Source organism: Gavia stellata, chromosome 4 (assembly GCF_030936135.1).
Source record: "Gavia stellata isolate bGavSte3 chromosome 4, bGavSte3.hap2, whole genome shotgun sequence".
In the NCBI taxonomy this organism is placed as follows: Eukaryota; Metazoa; Chordata; class Aves; order Gaviiformes; family Gaviidae; genus Gavia; species Gavia stellata.
In genome coordinates, this window is record NC_082597.1 from 40,550,112 (window position 1) to 40,575,034 (window position 24,923).

A 24,923-nucleotide genomic window follows, 5' to 3' on the forward strand; every position below is an offset into this window, starting at 1 on the left:
GCAGCCGGGCGATGGCGCGGGGCCGGGCGGTTTACGAGTACACGGAGGCGGAGGACAAGAGCATGCGGCTGGGTTTCCTCCTCATCGCCGCCGGCTTGCTTTCCCTGCTGGGGCTGGGTTGCTGCTGGCTGCGCCCGGCGCTGCAGGAGCGGGGCGGCGGCGGCTCCGCCAACTGCACGGTGCTGGCGGTGCGGCAGCTGGGGGAGCGCTTCGCCTGCACCTTCTCCTGCGGGGCCGCCTGCCGCGGTACCGCCCGCTACCCCTGCCTCCAGGTCCTGGTCCGCACCTCCCGCTCCTCCGCCCCTGCCCTGCTCCACGAAGACGAGCGGCAGCTCCGCACCAACCCCAAGGTGAGACCCGCGCAGCGCCGCGGGGTCGGGCGGTGGAGGGGGGGGGGGGGGTCCCGCAGGGCAAATCCTGCCCCCTCGCCGCGGTGCTGGGTGCCCTTTCACCCCCTCGCGCCCGCCTTTGGGGTCCGGGTGCCCCGTCACCACCCTCCCTTCGGGTGCGAGTTTTTTTCTCGTGGGGCGGAGGGATGAAGTCGCGGAGCATCCCTCCAAAATGCCCCTGTGCTGTTACTCAGCAAAAAGTATGTATGCAGTGTATATATATAAATACTATACATGGTATGCGTATATATAAGGGGTGTGTGTATATATATAGCGTCTATATGTACACACGCACAATATATAATACTACACTATACTATATAATATAGTATAGTCTAGTACTAGACTGTACTGTATATAGTGTAACACTATATATGTGCACGCACACGATATATATATTTTCCCGAAGATCCCCAGCTTATCCTTCCCGCGGGAGCGGTGCCGCCCCGGCCCCGGGCGGCCCGAGCGCAGCGGGGAGCAGCGGCGCGGCTCCGCCGCCGTTCCCCGCTCCGCCCGCCGCAGCCCCGGGACGCCGGGGGGAAGTCCTGCTGCCGGCGAGGAGGTCTGTCTGCCCGAGTGGTGACCGGTGCCGTCGCGCTGTGTGTCGCGGGGCTGAGGGGCTGCCCAGAGCAGATCCCCGAAGCACGAGGAGAAGTTGTAACGGAGCCACCGCTGACGGGGCGCCGGGGAGAGGGCTGCGCTGCAACAGACGTGTCCTCGGTGCTGCTTTGATTCTCAAACTTCTCCACCACCCACATGAACACGGACTGAGCGGAGGCGTCTTTAAAGTTGCGTCTTCTAGCAAACTAGGGTAGCCTGCAGGCAATATGTGACTCGTGCTTTTTCTTTCTTTGAAGGCAGTTACCTTGCTTTCTCCTTTTTCTTTTCGTGCTGAGCAAAGACCACCTTGCCAGCGTGCTGCCTGTGTGGAGGAGATTTTGTTAAGTAGTTTCCAGAAAATAAAAAGTGTGGCAGAATCCTCCCCCTTCCCCCTGAAAGAAGCCAAAATCAGGAGCGTATTAGAGAAGTGAATGTCCGCTCTTTGACCGAGATGTGGATGTAGCGCAGTGCCAAGGGTCATGGTAAGCACGATGCAGGGGTCTGCATGCAGGGGCTGGGGAGCCGACTTTCGTGTCCAGTTTGGGACGTGCAGCCTTGCATCTCCGCAGTCAGTTACACCCATGTGGAGCTGTCCTTGGAAGACAGATTAAGTTGCAAGCTCAGGGTTTGGGGGCTGCTGTTTTCCCCTTGGCAGCTTGTGGGCTCGGAAGAGTAATCGGGGCAAAAATCAGCAGAGCAAGAAGCAGGATGATAAATCTGACAGGATTTGGATTAAATTGTTGGCACCGCTCAGAAGCAATGAGTAATGAAGCTGCAGTGCTAAACGGTGCCTGAGAGCGAAGCGAGTGAAACGTTGGCTTGTGAGGGAGCTTTGCAAACTTTACCTTTGCCCAGGGGTGCTGCTGCCAGGCTCCCTGTGGAGAGGGCCATGGTTACAGAGAGGTGTACTGTGAGCACCCAGCTGCCCGAGCACCAGGGCTTCTCTAAACCTCTCTCCATCTTCAGGCGGGCTGGGGGTAGTTGCTGAAATGCCCTTTTGAGGTGGGGTGAAGATGCTGTGTTGCTGCAGAGGGTGCAGCGTGGCTGCCCCTGAGCACGGCCCGATGGCCCCGTTCTGGCCATCTCCAGGACGGATGGGAGGTGGGAGGTGGGTTGGTGGGTGGTGAGCCGTGCCCACAGCACACCTGGGCTCATCAACTCTTGCAGCATCCTCAGTTTCAGCAGAGGTTTTCAAACTGGGCTGTGACCGCAATGTCTCTCTGACTAGTTTGAGTGGGGTTTTTTGTTTTACTTCTTGATCTCGTCTTCTCCTGCCTTTCCGGAAGTCTGGTGGGAAGAGGAGGATTGCACCTGCCCGGGGGCTGGATTACATTTTCTGCAGGGAGGCATCCAGAGCTTCAGAAGCGATGCCCGTAAATGTCACTCAGGAGCCTATTTTTATTTAGTAATTAATAAGGAAACACAGGGCTATCTGTTGGCAGCACGTTGGACTTGCATGCTCTTACAAATATAATCCATTTTCTCTAGCTTGCACCTTGCATCTCCAGGTGTGGGCTGTTTACCCTGGGACATTGATTGCTGAGGACTGAATCTGATTTACCAGATGAGACCAAGCAGAAATGATGTATTTTTTGATGGAACTGCATTCCCTGGTAGTAATTGAATTTGACTAAGTGGAGAACAACATAGAAAAAAATGCGCTCCAATTATTTTCCTTACCTTAAGGAGCTTATGTAAAACCAACACAAAATAAGAATAAAAGTTGTTTAGGTCTCGTTAGGAAAGCCTACCCTTTTAAGGGAACGAAGTGTGTATAGCTGCCGCTTTGGTTTTCCCTTTTTTTCCCTAGTTTAATGTCTGTGGAGCTGAGCAGTTATATTCTCCTTTCAATATCTGTCCTAAAGTCTCACTGTCATCAAAAGCTTTAAGGATTTTATGCTGAAATAGATTAGTCGTACCACCAGAGTAGGAATCTGCTGGATTTAATGCTTGGGGTCCAGTACATATTTATGAATGAACACTTCAGGAGCCATTTAACTCTTCCCATTTCCATCACCTTGCAGCACGCTTGCTAGGACATACAACATGCTAATCAGTCTCAACTGACTAGAAGGAAAAAAAAATTGACCAATTTTTTTCTGAACAGTCTTTAAATTTTCCATTCTGTTTAGCTGCTTCTCTTTGTAGGTTAGCAATTTTTCCTGGTAAATCAATAGTGCGGAAAAGGCATAGTTCAGGCTCCTTACAACATGCAACAATACTGAATCAGTTGGCAGCTTCACTCCATCCCAAAAATACCCAGTGTATCGGACTAAAAATATTCTACTTCATGTAGTAGAGTGGGCTGGTGTATAAACATACCAGCAGCTACGAATCTGTCTGTTCTAGTGAGGTCTAGCTGCAGGAAAAAGAAAATTTTTTTTCACTCTTGATTCCTAAGATAATCACATCATTGTACAGCCCAGGATTCATTTTAGCTCTTAAAAGATTATATAGCTGGGTCAGACTTAATCCAGAAATGTATATATAAAGCGCTGGGCATGATTACATTCGTGTTCAGTCCGAGTGATTTGTGGATTTCTTTCTTTTTCTTTTTTTTAATTTAATTTTTGTCTCAGAGGGAGAAATTTCAGTGGAGGAACGGTAGCCTTTCTTCAGTTGCCTTGATAGCAGTAATAATCTCTGAGATAAGGCTTAAGGGGGATTAATTCCAAAGTCCATTTGTTGCTATCGTTCTGGCCATCGAGTGCATTGGCGGCACATACAGCCAGAGCAGGGGCCAGGCTATAGGTTTGGTTGGGTGAAATGACAGTGAAGTACGTCAGCTGCTGAAAAGATCTGCTTTCTGGCTTTTTAGACTTTTCCTTCTATGCTTGAGGTTAAGCGTAGTGCCAGAAGAACTTGCCGACTGTTTTGTTGAAGAAACATTTAGGGGAGTGAATGGTGAGCCTGATGTTAGCAGCTGTGCAGCAGGACCTGCTCCTCCCTGTCCCTGTCCCCGTCCCTGGGCAGGGGAGTAGAGCAGCCAGCCACTGCTCCTTGCCTGTGCTCCACATCCGTGCGTGCTCCTGTCATGCTTCTTTCTGTAGCTGCTTAGCCTGATCAGATGATGTACAGTTGTCTCTTCTGTGTGCTTGTAGATAGAATCGGGTTTGGGTTTTGGCCTCTCTTAAATACGACCCATGACAGAGGAGGTTTAAAACAAAAAACATGCCTGACTCTACAAAAATTTTGGGAGGGTCTGGTGCATGTGGTGAATTATCAGATCTGTGTTCAGGCTGGTGCCCATGATGGGCAAACTCTGCAGATGCTGTCCAGCAATTCCTCTGGAAGCAGCCCCAGGTGCCACGGATAAACCCCACTGCCCTCATGTCTCGCCCAGGGTGCCCCTCGCTGCCTCGAGCCTCTGTGAGGGGTTGTGGATTTGGTCACTCCTGGTGGGTTTGTAGTGCTGATGGATGCAGGTGAAAACCAGACATGATGCTCAGCTCCAGCTCCCTCAGTACAGTCAGCTGGGAGGGGGACCTTTTTTTGTACTGATGGAGCGAGTTCCCCAGCTCATCTCCTGCCACAGTGGGATGGTTGTGGCAGTGCTTCCTCCCTTCCAGGCCATGAAGATAACCCAGTAATGTGCAGAGATGCTCACACACAGAGTTAGGAGAAGCTCATACATTGCTTTGTGTGGTGGGTTGGCACTGGCTGGACAGCAGGTGCCCACCAAGTGTCTCTATCAGTCTTCCTCCTCAGCTGGACAGGGGGGAGAAAAAGTAATGAAAGGCCTGTGGGTTGAGATAAGGACAGGGAGAGATCACTTACCAATCACTGTCACAAGCAAAACAGACTCGACTTGGGGAAATTAATTTAATTTAGTGCCATCAAATCAGAGTAGGGTAATAAGAAATAAACCCAAACCTTAAAATGCCTTCCCCCCACCCCTTCCTTCTTCCCGAGCTCAACTTCACTCCCAATTTCTCTACACCTTCTCCTTGAGGAGGGAGGGGGTATGGGGGTTGCGATCAGTTCATCACACATTGTCTCTGCTGCTCCTTCCTCCTCACACTCTTCCCCTGCTCCAGCGTGGGGTCCCTCCTTGGGAGACAGTCCTCCACGAACTTCTCCAATGTGGGTCCTTCCCATGGGCTGCAGTTCTTCACGAACTGCTCCAGCATGGGTCCCTTCCATGGGGTACAGTCCTTCAGGAACAGACTGCTCCAACGTGGGTCCTCCATGGGGTCACAAGTCCTGCCAGAAAACCTGCTCCATGGGTCCACAGGTCCTGCCAGGAGCTTACTTCAGCACGAGCTTCCCACAGGGTCACAGCCTCCTTTGGGCATCCACTTGGTCCGGTGTGGGGTCCTCCACGGACTGCAGGTGGATATCTGCTCCACCGTGGACCTCCATGGGCTGCAGGGGACAGCCTGCCTCACCATGGTCTTCACCACGGGCTGCAGGGGAATCTCTGCTCCGGCACCTGGAGCACCTCCTCCCCCTCCTTCTTCACTGACCTTGGTGTCTGCAGAGTTGTTTCTCTCACACATTCTCACTCCTCTCTTCTGACTGCTGCAGTTGCTTTGCTGCAGTATTTTTTTCCCCCTTCTTCAATACGTTATCCCAGAGGCGCTACCGCAGTTGCTGGTCGGCTCGGCCTTGGCCAGCGGTGGGTCTGTCTCAGAGCTGGCTGGCATTGGCTCTATAAGGCACAGGGGAAGCTTCTAGGAGCTTCTCACAGAAGCCACTCCTGTAGCCCCCTCAATACCAAAACCTTGCCATGCAAATGCGAAACACTTGGAGATTAGGAGTCAGAAATTGTTGGCTTTAGTGGTGCATTGTACTTTTGCAATGACACTTATCTAGACCGTCCTTTCCACTCCTTCATTTCATCACAAGCTTCCCAACCTGCATGGCACATGGTGTGGGGGCTCTCTACCACACCAAGCAAATGGTACTTGCTGTGTCCCCTACTTCACCAGCAGCCAGGAGGATGGTCCTCGACAAGTTGCTTGGAAACTGAGGCTGGAGGCTTGCTTCTTAGTGTCATCGGTTTGTCTTCTGATGGGCTGACTTGCTTCTACTTTGGACCCTTATGTCTGTTTGCATTTGAGACTTTCTTGGTCTCATCTTGTAGACAGTGTCTCCCAGGCTTGAGACAGCTTCCCTTAGAGCCTACCCAGTCTAGCTTCTTTTTCATAAAAATGTGACTGAATTAGGCAAGAATTAGTCTTTGAAAAGCACAAAATGCAACCTGGAAGCTAAATCATGGTCAAGAGCACACTTCTGTCCCTTCTCTGTGATATGGAAGAATATCTGCTCTAATGAAGTGTTCAGAAGGACTGGGAATCTTCCCAGGCATCTGCAGAGACACTGGAGTGGGAGCATCCAGCAGCAAACACAGATACAAATCTTACAAAACCTTGGTGTGAAGGTATATTAGCTGCTTGCTGACATTTTTACTGAATTGAATCCTGTATCATCTATCCAAACGCTACCTGTGATTGAAGGGGGAATGTTATTAGCCTGATACTGATTTTGAGCTGTGTAACTGAGATTGTATTTGAATTGCATAATAATTTTATCATTGCTATGACATAGCATAGGAGGTGCGATTACGGCACCCTCTACCAATAGATCCACTGAAAAGGCCTCTGCTCCATTAGATTTCTTCTGAGAGTCTAATCTTAAGTGCTGTTCTCCAACTTCTTTGTAACTCGTTCAAGAAAAAAAATTATCAAAGTAATATAGAGTGGGACACTTCCACTGAAAGTGGATGTTGCTGCGCAAGCTGCAATTGAGCACAAAGCATCTTAACTTGCTTTCAAACCCTTGGCATTTATTTGTGTTTTGACGGTAGGATTTCATGCCATGTCTTGTGGGGGAGGACTGTGGAATTAACCTTTCAGAAACTGCCTGTTGCCAAAGAGGGAGGTCATTTCAGGTTCATCCACCAACTCACAGCAGCGAAAGTTGCCAGGTTGTGATTCCCTTTTATCTGCGTGCTGACTGTGCTTGGAGGACAATACAGCTGATAAAGCAAAGCACCCAAGAAGTGTGCTTGGGAGGCTGAGAAAAGAGAGATCCACCACATACGTGGATCAGAAGGGGCCAAAATGAATGTCAGGTTGGTGGGAACTGTGCTGGGGAGGCAAACCAGCTCTGAGCAGCAGGTGATAAGTCGAGGTTGGAGTTGGACCTTGGGTGTTCACCATGGCTCAAGGCCTTCATCAGATTGAGGAGGTGTTTCAGGGTGACCCCCCCCGGGATTCATATGATGACAATTTTTCCTTGGGCAGTGACCACTCCTCTCTTTGAGATTGTTAACCCTTGATAGGCTCAAGCAATGAGGTCCCAATGATTTATCACAAGACCCTGGGTGTCTCTGTTGTGTTTTTCACATGAAGATAAAGAGGAAGAGATGGAAATGAATCCAGTGTGTGTTCTGTCATCTGTCGTTGGGATTACTTATGCAAATAGTGATGTGAAGTGCCTCTACACCAATACCCGCAGCATGGGCAACAAACAGGAGGATTTGGAAGCCACCACGCTGCTAGAAAGCTACGACCTAGTGGCCGTTACTGAAAATTAGTGGGACGAATCCCATGACTGAAGTATGGCTATCGATGGCTACAGGCTGTTCAGAAAGGACAGGAGAGGAAGCAGGGACAGAGGCGTTGCCCTCTACATCAGGAAATGGATAGAGTGTGAAGAGCTGTCTCTAAAGAATAGCCACGAGCAGGTTGAAAGTTTATGGGTAAGAATTAGAGATCAAGGCAACAAAGGGAACCTTGTGGCTGGTGTCTACTACAGGCCGCCCAATCAAGAGGAGCCTATTGATGAAGCCTTCTTACTCCAGCTACAGGAGGCATCGTGCTTGCAGGCTCCCGACCTGCTGGGAGACTTCAACCACCCCGACATCTGCTGGAAAAGTAGCATGGCGAGCTGTAGGCAATCCAGGAGACTCCTGGAGTGCATTGAGGATAACTTCTTAAGCCAGGTAATAGACAGCCCTACCAGAGGGCATGCGATACTGGACCTGATGGTCACCAATGCAAGTGAGATAATCGGTGATGACAAGATTGGAGGCAGCCTGGGCTGCAGTGATCATGCACTAGAGGAGTTTGCAGTCCTGAGGGATATGGGTCAGGCAAAGAGTAAAGTCAGGAGCCTGAATTTTAGGAAAGCAAACTTCCAGCTGTTCAAGGAATTAGTCAATAGGACCCTGTGGGAAACTGCCCTCAGGGACAAGGGAGCAGAACGGAGCTGGCAGATCTTTGAGGATGCTTTCCACAGAGCTCAAGAGCTCTCGATCCCCAGGTGTAAGAAATCAGGCAAGGAAGGGAGGAGACCAGCATGACTGAGTCGAGACCTGCTGGTCAAACTAAAGGGCAAGAAGGAAATGCACAGGCAGTAGAAGCAGGGACAGGTATCCTGGAAAGAGTACAGGGACATTGTCCGGTTGTGTAGGTCAGGAAGGCCAAGGTGCGGACGGAGCTGAACTTGGCAAGGGATGCAAAGAATAATAAGTGCTTCCACAGGTATGTCAGCCAGAAAAGGAAGGTCAAAGAAAGTGTATTCCTCCTGATGATCAGGACTGGCAAACTGGTAACAACGGATGAGGAGAAGGCTGAGGTACTCAACAACTTCTTTTGCCTCAGTCTTCACTGGCAACCTCTCTTCCCACACCTCTTGAGTGGCTGGACTGCAAGGCAGGGACTGAGGGAGCAAAGTCCCTCCCACTGTAAGAGAAGATCAGGTTCGTGACCACCTGAGGAACCTGAACATACATAAGTCTATGGGACCTGATGAGATGCATCCTAGAGTCCTGAGGGAATTGGGTGATGTAGCTGCCAAGCCACTCTCCATGATATTTGAAAAGTCATGGCAGTCAGGTGAAGTCCCTGGTGACTGGAAAAAGTGAAACATTGCACCCATTTTTAAAAAGGGTAGAAAGGAGAACCCTGGGAACTACCAACCTGTCAGCCTCACCTCTGTGCCTGGGAAGATCATGGAACAGATCCTTCTAGAAGCTATGCTAAGGCACATGGAGGACAGGGAGGTGATTTGAGGCAGCCGGCATGGCTTCACCAAGGGCAAGTCCTGCCTGAACAACCTAGTGGCCTTCTATGGTGGAGTGACTACATCAGTAGACAAGGGAAGGGCTACGAATGTCATCTATCTGGACTTCTGTAAGGCCTTTGACACGGTCCCCCACAACATCCTTCTCTCTAAATTGGAGAGATACGGATTTGATGGGTGGACTGTTCGGTGGATGAGGAATTGGTTGGATGGTCGTATCCAGAGGGTAGTGGCCAACGGCTCAATGTCCAGATGGAGATTGGTGACAAGTGGTGTCCCTCAGGGGTTTGTACTGGGACCAGTACTGTTTAATATCTTCATCAGTGGCATAGACAGTGGGATCCAGTGCACCCTCAGCAAGTTAGCAGATGACACCAAGCTGGGTGGTGCAGTTGACATGCCTGAGGGACAGGATGCCATCCAGAGGGACCTGGACAAGCTCGAGAAGTGGGTCTGTGTGAACCTCATGAAGTTCAACAAGGCCAAGTGCAAGGTCCTGCACATGGGTCGGGGCAATCCCCAATTTCAATAGAAGCTGGGGGATGAAGGGATTAAGGGCAGCCGTGCGGAGAAGGACTTCGTGGTGCTGGTGGATGAAAAGCTGGACATGAGCAGGCAATGTGTGCTCACAGTCCAGAAAGCCAACCGTATCCTGGGCTGCATCAAAAGAATCGTGGCCAGCAGATTGAGGGAGGTGGTTCTGCCCAGCTACCCTGCTCTGATGAGACCCCACCTGGAGTACTGTGTCCAGCTCTGGAGTCCTCAGCACAGGGAAGACATGGATCTGTTTGAGTGGGTCCAGAGGAGTGCCACAAAAATGATCAGAGGGCTGGAACACCTCTCCTATGAAGAAAGGCTGAGAGAGTTGGGGTTTTTCAGCCTGGAGAAGAGAAGGCTCCGGGGAGACCTTATTGCGGCTTTTCAGGGGGGCCTGTAAGAAAGACGGGAATAAACTTTTTAGCAGGGCCTGTTGTGACAGGACAAGGGGTAATGGTTTTAAACTAAAAGAGGGTGGATTTAGACTAGATATAAGGAAGAAATTTTTTACGATGAGGGTGATGAAACACTGGAACAGGTTGCCCGGAGAGGTGGTAGATGCCCCATCCCTGGAAGCATTCAAGGTCAGGTTGGACGGGTCTCTGAGCAACCTGATCTAGTTGAAGATGTCCCTGCTCACTGCAGGGGGGTTGGGCTAGATAACCTCTAAAGGTCCTTTCCAACCCAAATTATTCTATGATTCTATTCTATGATTCTAAGTTTGAGTTATGGAGAGCATATCCACTGCTATCCCCAATTTCTAGGTGTTCGTCCTGTAGGTACTGGCAGTACTCTGATGCGCTGTCTTGCCTTGGCATGGGGAGAGACAGACATGTTGATTGGGGAAACTCTCTGTGGGCACCTTTACATTTTCCAAGTCAAGCAAAATCCCTGCCCTGAAAAACTCTTAATTTTAATATCTTCATACTGAGCTTGAAGTGTGGGGACAGATGTCAAAAAATGTGAAGTCTTCTGTGATGGACCTGTCCTTGGAGACTGCTACAGTTTGCCGCTTGTCCATTCAGGTGGACATCTCTTGGAAAAAGAGATCTCTGCAGTTGTTTCTGAGCCTGAAACTCAGGATGGGAATAAACTGTGGTTGACCAGGTTGTGAACTTTGTGAAGGATTCACATGATAGTTGGGGGAGGTGGAAGGTCTCTGAAGGATCCAGAGAAAGTTTGGCCAGCAGAGGAGTGGTGGGGTAGTCACACTTTCATAGCAGAGGACAGGAGTAGGCTCAGCCATGAGGAAGAAACATTTCAGAAGAGAGAGAGAAGCTGCGTACTGGAGCTGGTACCATAGGAAAGGGAGTTTTTGAGATTGCTGAGGAGATTTATACCAATGTATATTGGTAGCTAGTTGTTTTTTTCTAGTTCTGCATTTTGTGTGCTGGCGAAATAGTGGTTGGGGGGACTCTGAGTAAAGCCTGTTTACTTCTACTCTCTTGTATCCCTAAAAGCTGGGGGCTTGGGGAAGAGCAGGGTGTAGATTACAGTCAGACATAGGCAGTGAGAGTACAACTGGTGGGATATGGTACCATTTCCACAGCAGTATATGAAAGGCATCACGAAGAAAAACACTGGACTGGAGAAGGTTGGGCAAAGCAGGGAGGACCAGCAAAAGACCAGGTGGGATGCTGCGGCATGTCGGTGGCTGTCAGGTGGAAGGAGCAGAGTCAGCATTGCCCTCAGGTGTCTTCGTGCCAACTCTGCCAACTCCATCCAGCTGCTGCACAGATGTGTTTATGCACTGGGAGGGTGGAGGAAAGAGGAGTGTGGTTGATGCTTCCAAAGTACGCAATCAAACCAAAAACATTGCCGGCCAAGGAGTGTTATTTAAGTGGAAATAACTGTGTGTGATAAATACCGGGTTCTGGTTTCTGAAGCAGAGTGGTATTGCTGCTCATTTCTGTCCTTTGTGGTCAGCAGTGGGACAAACCTTGTTTAGGGTTATCTGAACAGGGATCTAAAGGGAGCTCTGTGCCATGGCAACACCAGATGTGGGTCCATGTGAAAACAGGGGCCCTTGCATGTGAAAAAGGCAAGTTTCAGCTTGGAAACAACAAGTAAGACCTTGCAGATCCTTCCAGTCTGAAGCATGGAAGGTACTGGCAGCAATTGTAAGCGCTGACAGAAGCGGTCAGATTTTACATGATAAGGCAAATAAAATCCTGAGATTTCTCCCATCCCCCTGGAGTGGCAGAGATTCAAGCTGTTGTACAGTGGAGAAGGACTTCTAGGTCTGTATGGCTTGGGTATGGCGTGCAGCTGTGGGCACGGTAGGTCCCTGTGAAAATTCACCAGATGGAGAGGGAGAGGAAAGCACTCACTAGGCACAGTGAGTCAAGGTGATCTTTATTTTCAGGTTAGAGAGGGTATCTCTCTTCTTGTTGTTACTGCCTTCAGGATACTGTGAAGAAACTCATGTTGTGATCATACGTGGGGATCCCTTTAGGGGCTTCCCACACGCTGCATCTCCTGCTTCCTCATCCTACCTAAGTGGGAGGCTTTTTAGCTACCTTCCCAGTTACTTTTTTCTTCTTGTTTCCCAACTTTAAAGGAATTGAAAATCTGTGTGTGCACCCGGAGTGTTGCTGTCTGTGTGTCCTCCAGGGCGAAAAGCCTTTATGTTATCCAAGGATCAGTTAAGCTGTGTTACTCAGTTTGGCGCAACAACTCCTGTAATGATCTCCCATATGGATGCCTGGTAACAATAGGAGGGATTTTTGCTTGGATGCTGAGATCCTGATACTGCTGATACTGCATTCAGTGGACTATATGTGTTTTTTTCTTGCTTAACTCCCTGTGGCTAGGAGGGAACGGTGGTGTGTCAAAAATGAGACTTGAAAACAAAGTATGTGGGTTGTGTGTGACCCAGAGCTGAGTCTCTGAAAGTCCAGTGCACTCGCTTTCTCTCAGACCCAAGTGCACTGAGCTGGGGGAGGAACTCCCCTTGATTTCTTTGGGCTTTGAAGCAGATGTCTGAGGGTGAGATCTGCAGATAACTCAGCCACACGCTCAACTCTTGTTGACTTCTATACAGCAGAGACAGATGCTGAACCTTTCTGCTGAAGTGGGGCTTTGAACTTTCTGTGCTTGTTTCCCTGTGTTGTAACAGAAGAAGAATACCTGTCTTTTGCCAATGGATATGAGCCAGATATCAGATATCTCATCATCTGGGAAAGCTTGCTGGAATATTTTGGTTATTTATTAGCATAGTGCTAAACAAAACTTGTGATTACATGCCTCACTGAAAATAGGAAGTAATTAAAATCCAATCCATGCAGCTGGCTAGGAATATGTCAAAATGAAATAATAATTTCTACACTCATCATGCAAAAACCCAAGGTGTTACGTGACAGGTTGGTTTGATAACAGAACAAAACATGAGAAAGCCTTTATTTTGTTTCTGAATGCTGGCATTTTCTTTTCCAGTACCTGCAGGGAGTAACTAGCAATTGAAGTAAAGTTCAGCTAACTTTTGGGTTTTGTTTCTTTGGAGCTTGCACTTATTATTCTTTGCCTATTTCAGTCACGCTGGTATTATGACGAAAATGCAGTGAAAGTGATGCCCTGCATTCTTGAGTGCAGAAGTAACTCTGTTTTGCATCGTGTGTTGGCAGTGTTCGTACATCCCTCCCTGTGCAAGAGACGATCAGGAGAACTCTGAGAATGTCACGTACAAGCAGAAATACTGGAAAGAGAAAGTGGGTTCGCAACCATTTACATGCTATTTTAACCAGCACTTGAGGTGAGTAATCTACATTTGCATAGGCAGAAGTGCTTATGCATCTGTTTAACAGCTGTCCATTGGTTCTGTTTGAAAAGATGTATAAATGCATGCATATGTATATACACACGTATAGCGATGTGGTTTATCACACAGAGTTTAGTACAGAACTTTTGCAAGACAACTCTATTGATGAAAAGCTACATAGAAAGTTGAAAAACTTTTTTACCACTTGAAGTAAAAATATAAAACTCTGAGGAACATTCCCCTTAAAACATGTAATTTTATGGCAAAAAGCATCTTGGCTTTTAACACTCAGATGGCAAATTTCTGGCTTGGATACTGATGTTCCTTCCCTCCATGAAAGAGAAATCCTACTATGTTCATGAGGGGCTGGAAGGAAAGGGGAGATCAGTAAATAGTACAAACCAACTCAGGAATTGTGTTCATAGAAGATTAATGAATCAGATATGTGTAATAAACATTCAGAAAACTGCCAGTTTTCATATATGCTTGCAGAGTAGAAAACTGTAACTGTTTCAATTCTTACTTTTACTACCGATGTTGATGTGACTTACATGTGTATAAGGGTGATGTGAGGTTTCCTTCCTTCAGTAAATGTGAAGAAGAGAGAGCCCTTTTGCCTGTCTCTTTCTGATGATGATGTGCCGGGAAATAACAGGTGATGTGGCAGCAGCAACTTACTATTATCGCAGTGTGCAAGCTTGTAGGGAGAATTTGGGAGAACAGCAATGATGATGTCCATGATAGGTCCATGTAGATGGATGGATGGAAGTAGATGGATGGATGGATCCATGTAGATGGATGGATGATAGGTCCATGTAGATAGGGAGGCAGAAAGAGAATATTTAAGATCTCCAGATCAGCCAAGGTTTTATGGGGTTTAGACTCCAATTCTGGAGGCATATGACACTTGCTTAATTTGCTCAACATGAATGATTTTGGTAGAGCTGCGGAGACTGTTCTTGGTTGCTAAGTTAAGTACTCAAATACTTATCTGTCACATCAGGGACTAAAGGAGGAGGTTGGTCCGACCCCACCAGTACTTGGAAGTTAAACTGATGAGGAAGACCTGAGTGGGAATAGCTCGGTGCTTGCTGGTGCAGTTCAGGGCTCATTGTGGGAGAGCTGGCATCAGATATTTAAGTTTTATTAAGACATACAGGAGGAAAATGCATGCCAGTGTGTGCTAGGGCATTGGAGGAACCGGGGAGCTGGAGCAGGATGGCAGGCACAGAGATGACCACTCTCCTGTGGGTGGCCTGCAGAGCGCCTCAGGGGCTTCAGGTTTGTCCTACGCTGGCTGTGATTGTTGTCCCCTCTCTAGAGAGACCTTAGACCTAGGCAGTGTGCCCAAGTTGACTGTCTGTTGTCCCTGGTAAACTGTTTGCAGAGGGAAACCACTAATGCTTTGTAACAAAACCTAATTGTTTCTTATAGTGGGGAAAGAAGCACTGTCTACAGCATGCAGAGGTTAAAACTTAGGGCACCCTGTGCGGTGACATCAGACCTGGCAGGGAGCTGCTTTGGTCCACAAGGTACCAATGCTTGGGTCTGCTAACCAGGAGCCGAGTGATGATTTTGGCTTCTCAGGTGCTGCCAGTTCCCTGTGCTGCTGAGACCTGGGACCTGCAGCAGCTGCTGCCTGAGTGAGCAGGATAGTCAGAAACATGGGATCTTCTGCAGGAGATGTCATGGCTAGGATTCATCTGAGCTGCTGTGGACAAGATGCTGTGAAAGTTAGCTTTTATAGTCAGGGGAGAGAAATGGGAACTTTTCATCTTACCCAAAAATAAATGCCTAATATAGGTAGGATGCCCAGAGATGTTTGTTTCTCTCCTGTAAAGGAGCTTAGGGTGATATGCTGGGGTGCAGGCACCTAGGTGGTGGGTGTCCAGAGCTAGGTGAGCTGGTTCTCACATCACATCTGTAGGTGAAGCAAAGGCAAAATTTTTCTGAGGCTGCATACTGCTTAGGGTCTGCCACTTATGTAAGTTGACACTGAGGAATTGTGCAGTACTCAGGCAAGGTTTTTTCCTTATAGTTGCTACATCCTATACTGTTAAATGTTCTTGCCAAATGCAATGGCTGCCTTGAAACGCTGCCTTTTGCTGATCATACAACAATTTATATACAGCAGAAGGGAGGCTCGCTGCCAGAGATACTTGAAGATAGTCTAAGCTGAAATGTGTACACCATCTAGTTTCTTCTGGAGATAGGTATGAACTTTGAGAGAGAAGTTTTGCTGACTAGGAATATGCTTCCTTAGGTATACTTTTAGAGCTATGATGACTAAACAGCTTGTGAAGCAGTAAAAAACCATACAAACTGAGGGAAAAATCTGGTCACTTCAAAATAGAAGTGTGCATATTTTTTGTCAGTATTATTTTAACTGTGTGCATGAGCTATCTTTCTGTGTCAGTCTGTATAAAACATATAGAATATAGTGGTAGGTTCCTTAGAGAGAGTAGTATTTGCAATATTAATACTCTCTCTTCTGAAACAGCAGAATAAAATTCTAGGTTAATATCTAGGCAATGAATGAACATTGTCTCATCTTCATCAAACTTAATTTAGCATCATTCTCAGAATTGTTGCTGCATGCGAAGTGCACTGTTAGGTAACATCTCCCTCCAGTTTGGTGGGGCACATTTCAACAGGCTGCTTTGAGAAGAAGAAGAAAGTGATGCCATTTGTACAGTTCAAAGTTATACAAAAGGAGTGAGAAGCAGACTTGGCAATTTCAATCATTCTCAGTTAATATAGAGAGGCCCAGCACAACTATCTGTCTGACATTTATCTTAGGGAACTAAAGCAGAGCTTAGCTTGGAGCTCACCGCTTTACTGAAAAGCGAGGTTTTGCTTTGCGACTGTAGGCACTTACCTTTAGTGTCCCACTCTTTTCTGGCTAGCTTTGGGCCAAATGGTGCAAGCTGCATGGCAAAGTTGTTTTTCTGGACCTCTGGTGATGGTGCCTGTATGTGGGCGTGATGATACTCTGGTCTGAAGGGAGCCCTGCCCAGCAGAAACCAACCCCGAGTGTTTCAGAGCACAAGATAATTGACAAATTCAGATAAAGTTCTCAGGCTGTTGTCAAAGGTTTGAGAAGGCACTGAGCTCTAGGGCTTCAGTATTCATGCACCTCACACCGACTGTCCCAGGGGGTCTGCAGTCATGACCACATGCAAACAAGGGTCACAGCTGCATGCCCTAAAAGGAGGCCTGTGGGAACGGGCAGGATGGGGGAGATCTTCTCACTTTATTTCTTCATGTTCCAGGTCTCATTGACATTAACAAGAACAAAAAGAGAGAAACCAAGATCTCCATCAGCTCAGACCCCTCAGTCTCATGCCATGCAGAGACAGACAGAGCAACATGTGTCAAGTCGTTTCTTATTAGTGGCTCATTTATGTGGCATTTGTACAGTACGACAAGAATGCTCTGTGGTTCCTTTGGCACAGCACAGCGGATGAGCCAGCCATGCTTTATACTTCTCTGTTTTTGCTGCAGGATGCTGTACGCAAATTCACCTGAGATTTGAAGAGCACGCACTGTCTAGTGATTAGTGACCACCTGTATGGTGTTGGGGTACCCTGCAGGCTGTTTATCTGGGAATAATTGTCTGCAGAAGCCAAGGGTGCTCAGGTAGTAGGGCTGCTCATTCAAAAATGGTGGAAGAGAAATCTTGTTTTGCTTTGGTACTTCAAAAAGTTTTTTAAATTAATTCCCTCCAGTCAGAAGATGGTGGTGTTATTTCCTACCCTTTCTTTTACTGTATCACCTGTGGACCAGTGCTTGGGCCCAAGAGGGAAAGGACTTTACTGTTAGTAAGACATAGCACTGCCCCTGCATGCAGGCACCCAGCTGAGGATCTTGAAACAATAGGGAAAAAAATTACTGATGAGAGCTTGTTGTAGTGAAGGGATATGAACCATTGTGGGCAAAATAAGTGTATGCAGATTGCAAACATCTTTAAATCCAGAGTGCTTTGAATACAAAAAATATTTGTAAGGTTTCCCTATCCCGTGCCCCTGCCTCTGTCAGCTTCTGCTGTGTCCCATAAATTGCATGGTGTGGTGCATAAGTGATGACTGAAATGTTTATGTGCCTGTAACGTTTTGGTCCTACATGACTTTTTGGTAACCCATGCACTGCAATTCTTCCCACAATGTTCAGTAATTGCTCTGAAGGCTCTGATGGAGGCCTGCTTTGTCCAGTGTCTGTTATGAACTGCTTGGCAGTGCCTAACAGGGATGTGTAGCATAATGCAACAACTAATCCAGTTATCCCTGTTCAGAGTCCCATGAGGCTCTAGCCCTGAGCTCAAAGTCCTGCTAAAAATAAGTGCTGCTCTCACCTCTTAGCAATGAAAACAGAATTCCTCCCTCCTTGTCTGCTCACTAAAAGAGAAAGGTATGTTTTCAGAGTTAAGATAGAGACTTCTTTAGGGGTTTGTTCATCCTTCTTTCACCCTGAGGCTGCTGCTGGGCAGTGGTGGTGGTGCTGCACAGTGGCCATCATGATTCGCAGCAGAACCAGGTCTCAATGCCTGAGCAGGGCTTGAAAGTATTCAGTTTTTCTCCCCCTTTTTGTCCCACTGGGTCTCTTTCTTGCCCCTGCCACTGTTCCGTGTGCTGATAACTGGTGTTACGAGTTTGGGTGCATCCCTTCAAGAGCCTTTGCATTTACTGGAGAGCTGAATGGCAGCATCACTAGAGAAAAGAGATGGTCCGTAACTGAGCTTAGGGGGAATATGCACAACACCTCTGGTCAACATCTTTGAACTGCAATATTATATGGAAGTCACAGAGTGAAGATGGGTTTATTAAATGCACTATACTTGCAGGAACAAGGCAATATCTTTAATTATATTTGCTGATTTTCACAGGGAAAAGAAACATGTTTCTAGGCATGATATTCCTTTGGGTTCAGCATCGCTGCCTCAGCACCGAGGGAGCGATGCTGTGGGGGCTTCCAGCAAAGCCGTGTCCTTGTCATGAGAGGGTTTTCTCCAGGCATGGGGGCACCTTCCCTTTTCTGTTTCCAAGTCAAACAACAAGCCTTTGGACTCTGGGAACAGGCAGGTCACCTCCACAAAAGTAGCAAGAAAAAGTCAAAACTGCAGTTTCGATACATGCTGACCTTGCAGTGCAAAACTAAAACAGTTATGTTACTGTGTTTCAGGTGTCCTGATAGCTATTTATTTTTCTTCCCAAGGAAAGGCGTCGTTTGCTGTGGAACTACAGCCCTCTCACTTCTCTTAAATACATCTTTCTCCCTTCCCTCTCCCACCATCCCCTTGTTTTCTCTGCCCAGCCCTGCTAGCCTCCTCTGCTGCTCCCCCCGATCCCATGGCAGCTCTGTGGCTCCTTCCCAGGCTCCTGCTGTCCTTGCTTCTGCTATTGATAAGAGTTATTTTTTCAGAGGTGGAACCCAGAGATTTCAGCTAAAATTTTCTGCTCCTTTGGCCTGTATCTAAAGTTCTTGGCTGGCCGCAGTATTTTCCTGCTGCTGTGTGCTTCTTTTTCGTGGGCAGGTGATACCCACCCAAAGGCTCATTCTCCTGAAGGCCCTATAGGATGTCTGGTTTCTGAACTCCTGGCCATCTCCTTCGTGGTGCAGCACCCCACTGGCACAGTCCAGCTTTGGCTCCTCTCGTCTCACAGCGCAGCTGTCGTGATTATCTCAGGGCTCAGAAGTAACTGTGATGGGCCACATAAACTTCACAGCTCACCGCCAGTGACTTTGCTGTCTTGGTGATGCTCTCTGTCTGTGCTTGTTAAGACGCGTATCTCTGTGTGCATATTTCTGATTCAAAACCATGTGGCGCAGCTCTCTTGTATTAATCACTGTGTAAACCTTGGAGCAAAAGCCGAAGGTTTTTGTACCCAGACAGAAGGACAGATCCAGCTCTTGCTGACCCCTGAGGGGGGCTGGTGCAGTGCCTCAGCAATGAGCTGAGCGCCGAGCAGGACGCTGCAGCAAGCCACCCAGCAGCACAGCTGTGTCCTGGGGGCCAGGCAGGGCTTCTGCAGTCCTGGCTGCTGCTCTGGGTACTTTCTACAAGCAGATTTTGCTCCTTATCCCTCAGGATTCATTGCAGAATCACTTAGGAGTTGTCCCAGGGTTATCCCCAAACACTCTGCAGGCTCAGAGGTCGGAGGACAGCTGCTCTGTGCACGTTGCTGGTTCCTTCAGAGAGTCGCTGGTCGGTGGTGGCTGTTCTGCTCTGTGTGAGAATTCATTTCTTCAGGAGGTGGAGGATAGCTCTGCCCCTAAACTAGTGCCATCATGTGAGGATAGCAAACATCCTGGAAGAAGTGAAATCTAGACTCTGTATGCTAACCTCTTAATTAATCAGTAATGACTTTGCTATATTTAATTAATTTGATCAATTCTGTTTCTAACTCCCTCTATCTCCTCCTGATTTTTCTCCAGTCTTTTGTTTTGGACCTTGCAGATCTCACATGAAATACGTATGGTTTTTAGCCTGGCACGGATCAACTGAAAACAAACACAAACATGTTTATTCTTCAGGTTTTTAGCCAGGCAGCCTCCTAGGCCCTCGCTCACACTGCCTGCCATGCCAGTCCCTGGCTGCTGAGCCGGGATTTGCAAGTCTGGCTTGCAAGCCACCCACCTACCCCTCTTTCCAAGGAGCAAGCGAAAACCTGGGGATGAGCCCAGTTACCTCGTTCGCAGGGCGCAGCACGTGGGGCCATGATGACCCCCCCCAAGCCCCTGCGGTTACCTCTGTGCATCTCCTGCAGAGCTGCGGGGCTGTGGCTTTCCTGCTGCAGAGGACGTCTGGCTGCCTGGCCCCGACTCCTCGGGCTGCTGTCGCCAGGGACTTGCAAGTCCAGTATAACCCATGTGCCACTGGGGTGTTTTTCCCGGTGAGGGGTGTTTTCCTCTGCCTTCCAGGTCCTTCTCAGGTCACGTCGGCCAGCTCGGCCCCGTGGGCTCCCTGCTGGCACCGGCCCTGTGCTACGGCAGCAGGGCAGTGGGCTCGGGGTGTCGTGCAGTGCGTCGTGAGGGTGCAGCAGGGCTGATTTTCCCTCCTTGCTTTGGAAGCTGTTATTTGTCATTGTTTGCAATTCAGCACCAAAAAGCAGAGGTAAAAGGAGTTACCTTGTAAGGAAAATAGTAAACATTTTCTTTTTTAATAACCTCTCTTCAGACATTTCCCTCTGCTGTAAAATCTATGTCTCAGTGGGACCCTCTGCTGCCATTACACCCTCTAAGCTGTTTTCCAAAGCACTTTCCATAACTGCTGTCAGCTCTGGTGATAGATCTGCAGGGGAGGGCTCCTTAACCGGGCACCGCCGAGCCCAGGCTCCCTGCCTAGCCCCGGCTCTCATCCTCTGCTGCCTTCCCCGGCCGCCCCAGCACTCACCAGCGCTCTCCCCTACACCCAGCAACATCTCCGCATAGGGCAGCAGATGCAGGAAAGAGGAGCTGATCCTGATGGGAGAGGGAGGGAATCACACAAACACAAAGGAACAGCATTATACGCTGCCAAAGTTGATCTTGATAAGTTTGCACAGGCTGTTACAGGCAGATAACCAGGATGTTGCCATCCAGGAGCATGCGGTCTATCTGCCAGCAGCGCTGTCGGCCTTTATTAGCTTTTCTCATTCATTCCTGGGGTCCAGCAGTGCTTATCTGCACTGGAAAGTTAATCTGGGATAAGATAAAGAGCAGCTGAAAGCACAGTAGTTCTTCCAGAATAACCACACAGATTAAACCAAGTAGGAGCAAGGCTGAAATTTGTCCCACCATTTTTTGGCGTCAAGAGTCAGTACCAAGAGGCTGCATCCCGGAGGGTCCCTGAGATCTCCCGTGCACTGAGTCACCCTCCAGGAGTGCTCCTCCCTTCCCTTGACTAAAGAAGGGCTTTTAATGTCTTAAATGTGGTGCCAATAGTCATTTAGTGATGTATTTTTGGGGGACCCAGTCATGACTTGATGCATTGTCTGAAGAGACATTGTGAGCAGTTGACAGTGAATTGCTGCACACCTTCTGCCATGTAGGAATTGCACAGGGACTCTTGCTGTAGCTAAGAAAAGCAATAATATCCATCTGAACCCAGACCTCATCCTGAGACTTCATTAAAGCCCTCTGTAAGTCTTTGACTCTGTTCCAAAAGGGAAACTCTTTTAAATTACTAAGTTGCAAGAGTTACAGTCACATCCATAATGAGTGTTTGGCATTCATCGCTGCTACCTTTGATACAGATGTTTTCCAAAATACCTAAGATTCAGTCAAAAGGATATCTTGCTCTCCCCAATCACACTTTCTTTTCTTTAACTGAATCCAATTTTCTGGTTTGTTTGCTTGCCCCTTATTTTTGAACTCTTTGAGTAGTATCCACTTAAAAAAAAAACACTTAAAATTCAACATCGCTTGAAAGCTGAGAGCTGCGAGGACTGAATGCTGCCTACTTACAGCCTCCTTGCCAATTAGCATTCTGTTATTCACAGATGATGATACAGTAAATATGAGGGAAGCAGTTATTATACCTCCTGTGAAAGGGTTTTTCTGTTCATGTGCTGTCATTTATATGACATATACTGGTGAGTTTGTGCCCATGAAGTTAATATTATTTTATTCAATTTATGGTCTCCACATGTGCTCGATTATGTGTCTGGAGGATTTCAGTTGAGTAGACTTCACGTGTTCCACTATTGAATACACCTGGGTTTCTTTTGATCATTTTTTATGTTGCTGAGTTTCAACTTTTATATAGCCGAGCTGCTCGTAATCAGAGTCTTATTCTGCTCCTTACTACACAACTAAAGAGAGATGCGCATTGCTGGCCTCAGGGACTTGCAGGCTGGCATGGCGTGGAGGAACCTGCACACAGCAATTTTGGGGGAGAGACCCCTAAATGCAAATGCAGGTGAAATTAAATCAGGGATCAGGTATAGCATGGTGGTCTGGCTCCACCAACTCCTTAAGGATGGATAAAACCCTGTAGATTTTCAGGCATCTCCATTAACTTCTTGGTGAAGGAAAAAGAGTTTCTTGTTTCCCCTACAGGGAATGTTTTCTTAGTGCTGCTTTCTGACCAGGACGAAGCTGTTGGGGGAGAGACACCACAGTCATTGCACAGGTATCTGTTCCCATGTGCCGCTGTGTTAGGAGAGCTTAATTCCCAGGACCTGACTGGATGAGCCTGGGTTGCCAGGATTTTAGGCTATGAGGTTTGTTGCTCCAAGGAGCGTCGGGTAGCGTTGACAAAGCAACATGGGATGGGAGTGTTCAATGTAAGCGAGGACCAATATGAGTCAAGACTATATATATTTTCCTAATTAGAGAAAGTTCTGTTTCCTTCCTTTGCAGATAGTTTTCCAGCAGACAGCGTGTCTCTGACTGTAGATGGGAAAGCAGCAGTGACATGCAAATGCCACGAGACTGATTTAATAACTCTGTTAAACTGCAGGGAGAGCAGAAAGAGCCAGAGCTGAGGACAACCTGCCATCATATTTCCCAACCAACTTCCCAGACTTGGAAGAGGCAGCTGGACACCTGATCTTTCAGACATGTGGCACGGCTGAATTTCCAGACCTATTGAGATGCATCCTCCTTGCTATTCTCCTCTTCTCTCCATTTCCCTTTGGAAATGCATAAATCCATCCCAGACTCAAGTGTGACTGTGTGTTAAATGCTGTTGACAGAGGGATGGGGGTTCAGATCTTCGGAGGAGGCTCCCCAAAGTGTCCCTGTAGGAGTGTACTCAAGTCCACTGAGCAGCTGGTGTTTGCAGTACCAAATTGCAGCTTACTGCTGAAGTAGCCTCTACTGGGAAGGAGCTGAGTCAGGAGCCTCTGGCATCCTGGGGCCAGGCAGGAGTCCTCCTGGCGTGGGGTTTTAGCAGACCCCTGCTTGCCAGTGCAGCTGGCTTAGCCTGAGCCACCAGCAGTGCAGCACTGAGGACAGGGACTGGCTTTCCATCCAGACCCAAACCACAGCCAGGGCTTTGTCAGGAGCCTCCGTGTAGCCCCATGAACACGTCAGGGCTCAAAGCTAAAAGGGAAGGTCTAATTGCACTTTAAACTCATTGCACAGTGTCCGATGCCATTTGAAGTAGATACGTGTAACTGCTGCCTTGGATTATGTTTTCACTGGAATGGTTTTTCAATCCACAGTGTGATATTGTATCTCTCATGGCTGTTTGTGATGACCATGACGCCTGGAAGACCTAAAGTACCAATGCTTTTTTAGGTTTTTTTTTATCTGAATGAACATGTCAGCCTGTAAACACTGCAAGTGGAAAGCCCTCACGGTCTGCCATGAGTGCTGGTGACAGACAGGCAAACAAAAGCAGTGAATGAAATGGTCCACTTAATAATTTTCTAACACTAATGCAAATAAAACACCTTTATTGTTTCCATGGCAGATGCTTTCACTTATGATAAATTGATGATGTCAAGTTGATTTATATTTTCTCCCTCTTCTGTTCCTCCTCTTCACAGGCCAGATGATGTGATGCTGAAGCGCACCCACGATGAGACTGTCCTCTTGCACTGCTTCCTCTGGCCTCTGGTTACGTTCCTGGTCGGAGTCCTCATCGTGGTCCTGACCATTTGTGCCAAGAGCTTGGCTGTCAGGGCAGAGGCAATAAAAAAGAAGAAGCATTTGTAAATGGCAAGGCTCCTGATGGAAAAGAAAAACCTTCAAGAAGGTCTCAAGTGGGGCAACTCAACAACCTGCAGGTCTGCGGTGCACCCAGCTGCAGCTCCTTCCAGTGTCTCATCTGACAGTGGAGTTGCTCTTGCCTCAGGATTATTCTTGGGAGACTGCCCCATGAACTGTCAGCTAATTGCTTCGTCTGCTATGACAGTAAATAAGTATATTCTACCAAAAAAAATCTACACTGCACCAAATATGCTGTGCGCTGTTAGTCCCGAACAGCAGCTACCCAGGTCCTAGTGGTATTGAGAGACAGTTTATAAAAACCCCTGATGTGGCTCATCTCATCTCCACAAAGTGATCTTTACTATTGTTTATTATTAAATATTTAAAATGTTTACTTTATGATAGACTGTATTTCCAAAATAATAAAGTTTGGCTGTTTTAGGGGTTTTTTTAACCTTTGTTTTGTTTTTTTTTAAAAAAGCTTTAAGACAAAAACCACTGTGCTGATTTTGGTTTTTTTCACTATGTACAACTTCATTTTAAAATTCAAACTTTAACTTCTGTCTACACAAAATCTTTCATCCTCACCTGTTCATTGTGAAGAAATGTATAAATCTCTCAGAAATACTTCTCCAAAAAATGAAACCATTATTGGAAAAGGTGATTAAATACCGGATCTAATTTTATTGCCTCAGTGGTATTCAGTCCCTACAGTTTTTCTTGCCCCCTCTCAGTTATCCTATTCCCCAAAGTGCTCTCAGGCTGTAAAATGAAGGGATTTGGAGTGGTTTTACATGAATACATTTTACCAGCGATTTCCCCAAGCAGTGGAGTGCCGGACCACTTGCTGAGGGGAGCCTTTGAGCCTTGGTGTCACACACGTCAGCACGCTCCAGGGATGACTGGAGGACATCAACTCTTTGCAGGGCTGTGGGTGTTTGCTGCTGAACTGCCCATCCCAGTCACACCAGCTC

At 47.7% G+C, this 24,923-nt stretch overlaps 1 protein-coding gene across 1 annotated transcript; it reads left to right on the top strand.

Annotated features, from left to right (window-relative positions):
* Positions 1 to 11: 11 nt before the first annotated feature.
* On the top strand, positions 12 to 23,955 carry KCNMB4 (potassium calcium-activated channel subfamily M regulatory beta subunit 4). Its single transcript, XM_059817239.1, has 3 exons — positions 12 to 350; positions 13,181 to 13,308; positions 23,787 to 23,955. The coding sequence occupies exons 1-3, from the start codon at positions 12 to 14 to the stop codon at positions 23,953 to 23,955; spliced, it is 636 nt and encodes a 211-aa protein (XP_059673222.1).
* The last annotated feature ends 968 nt before the right edge of the window (positions 23,956 to 24,923 follow it).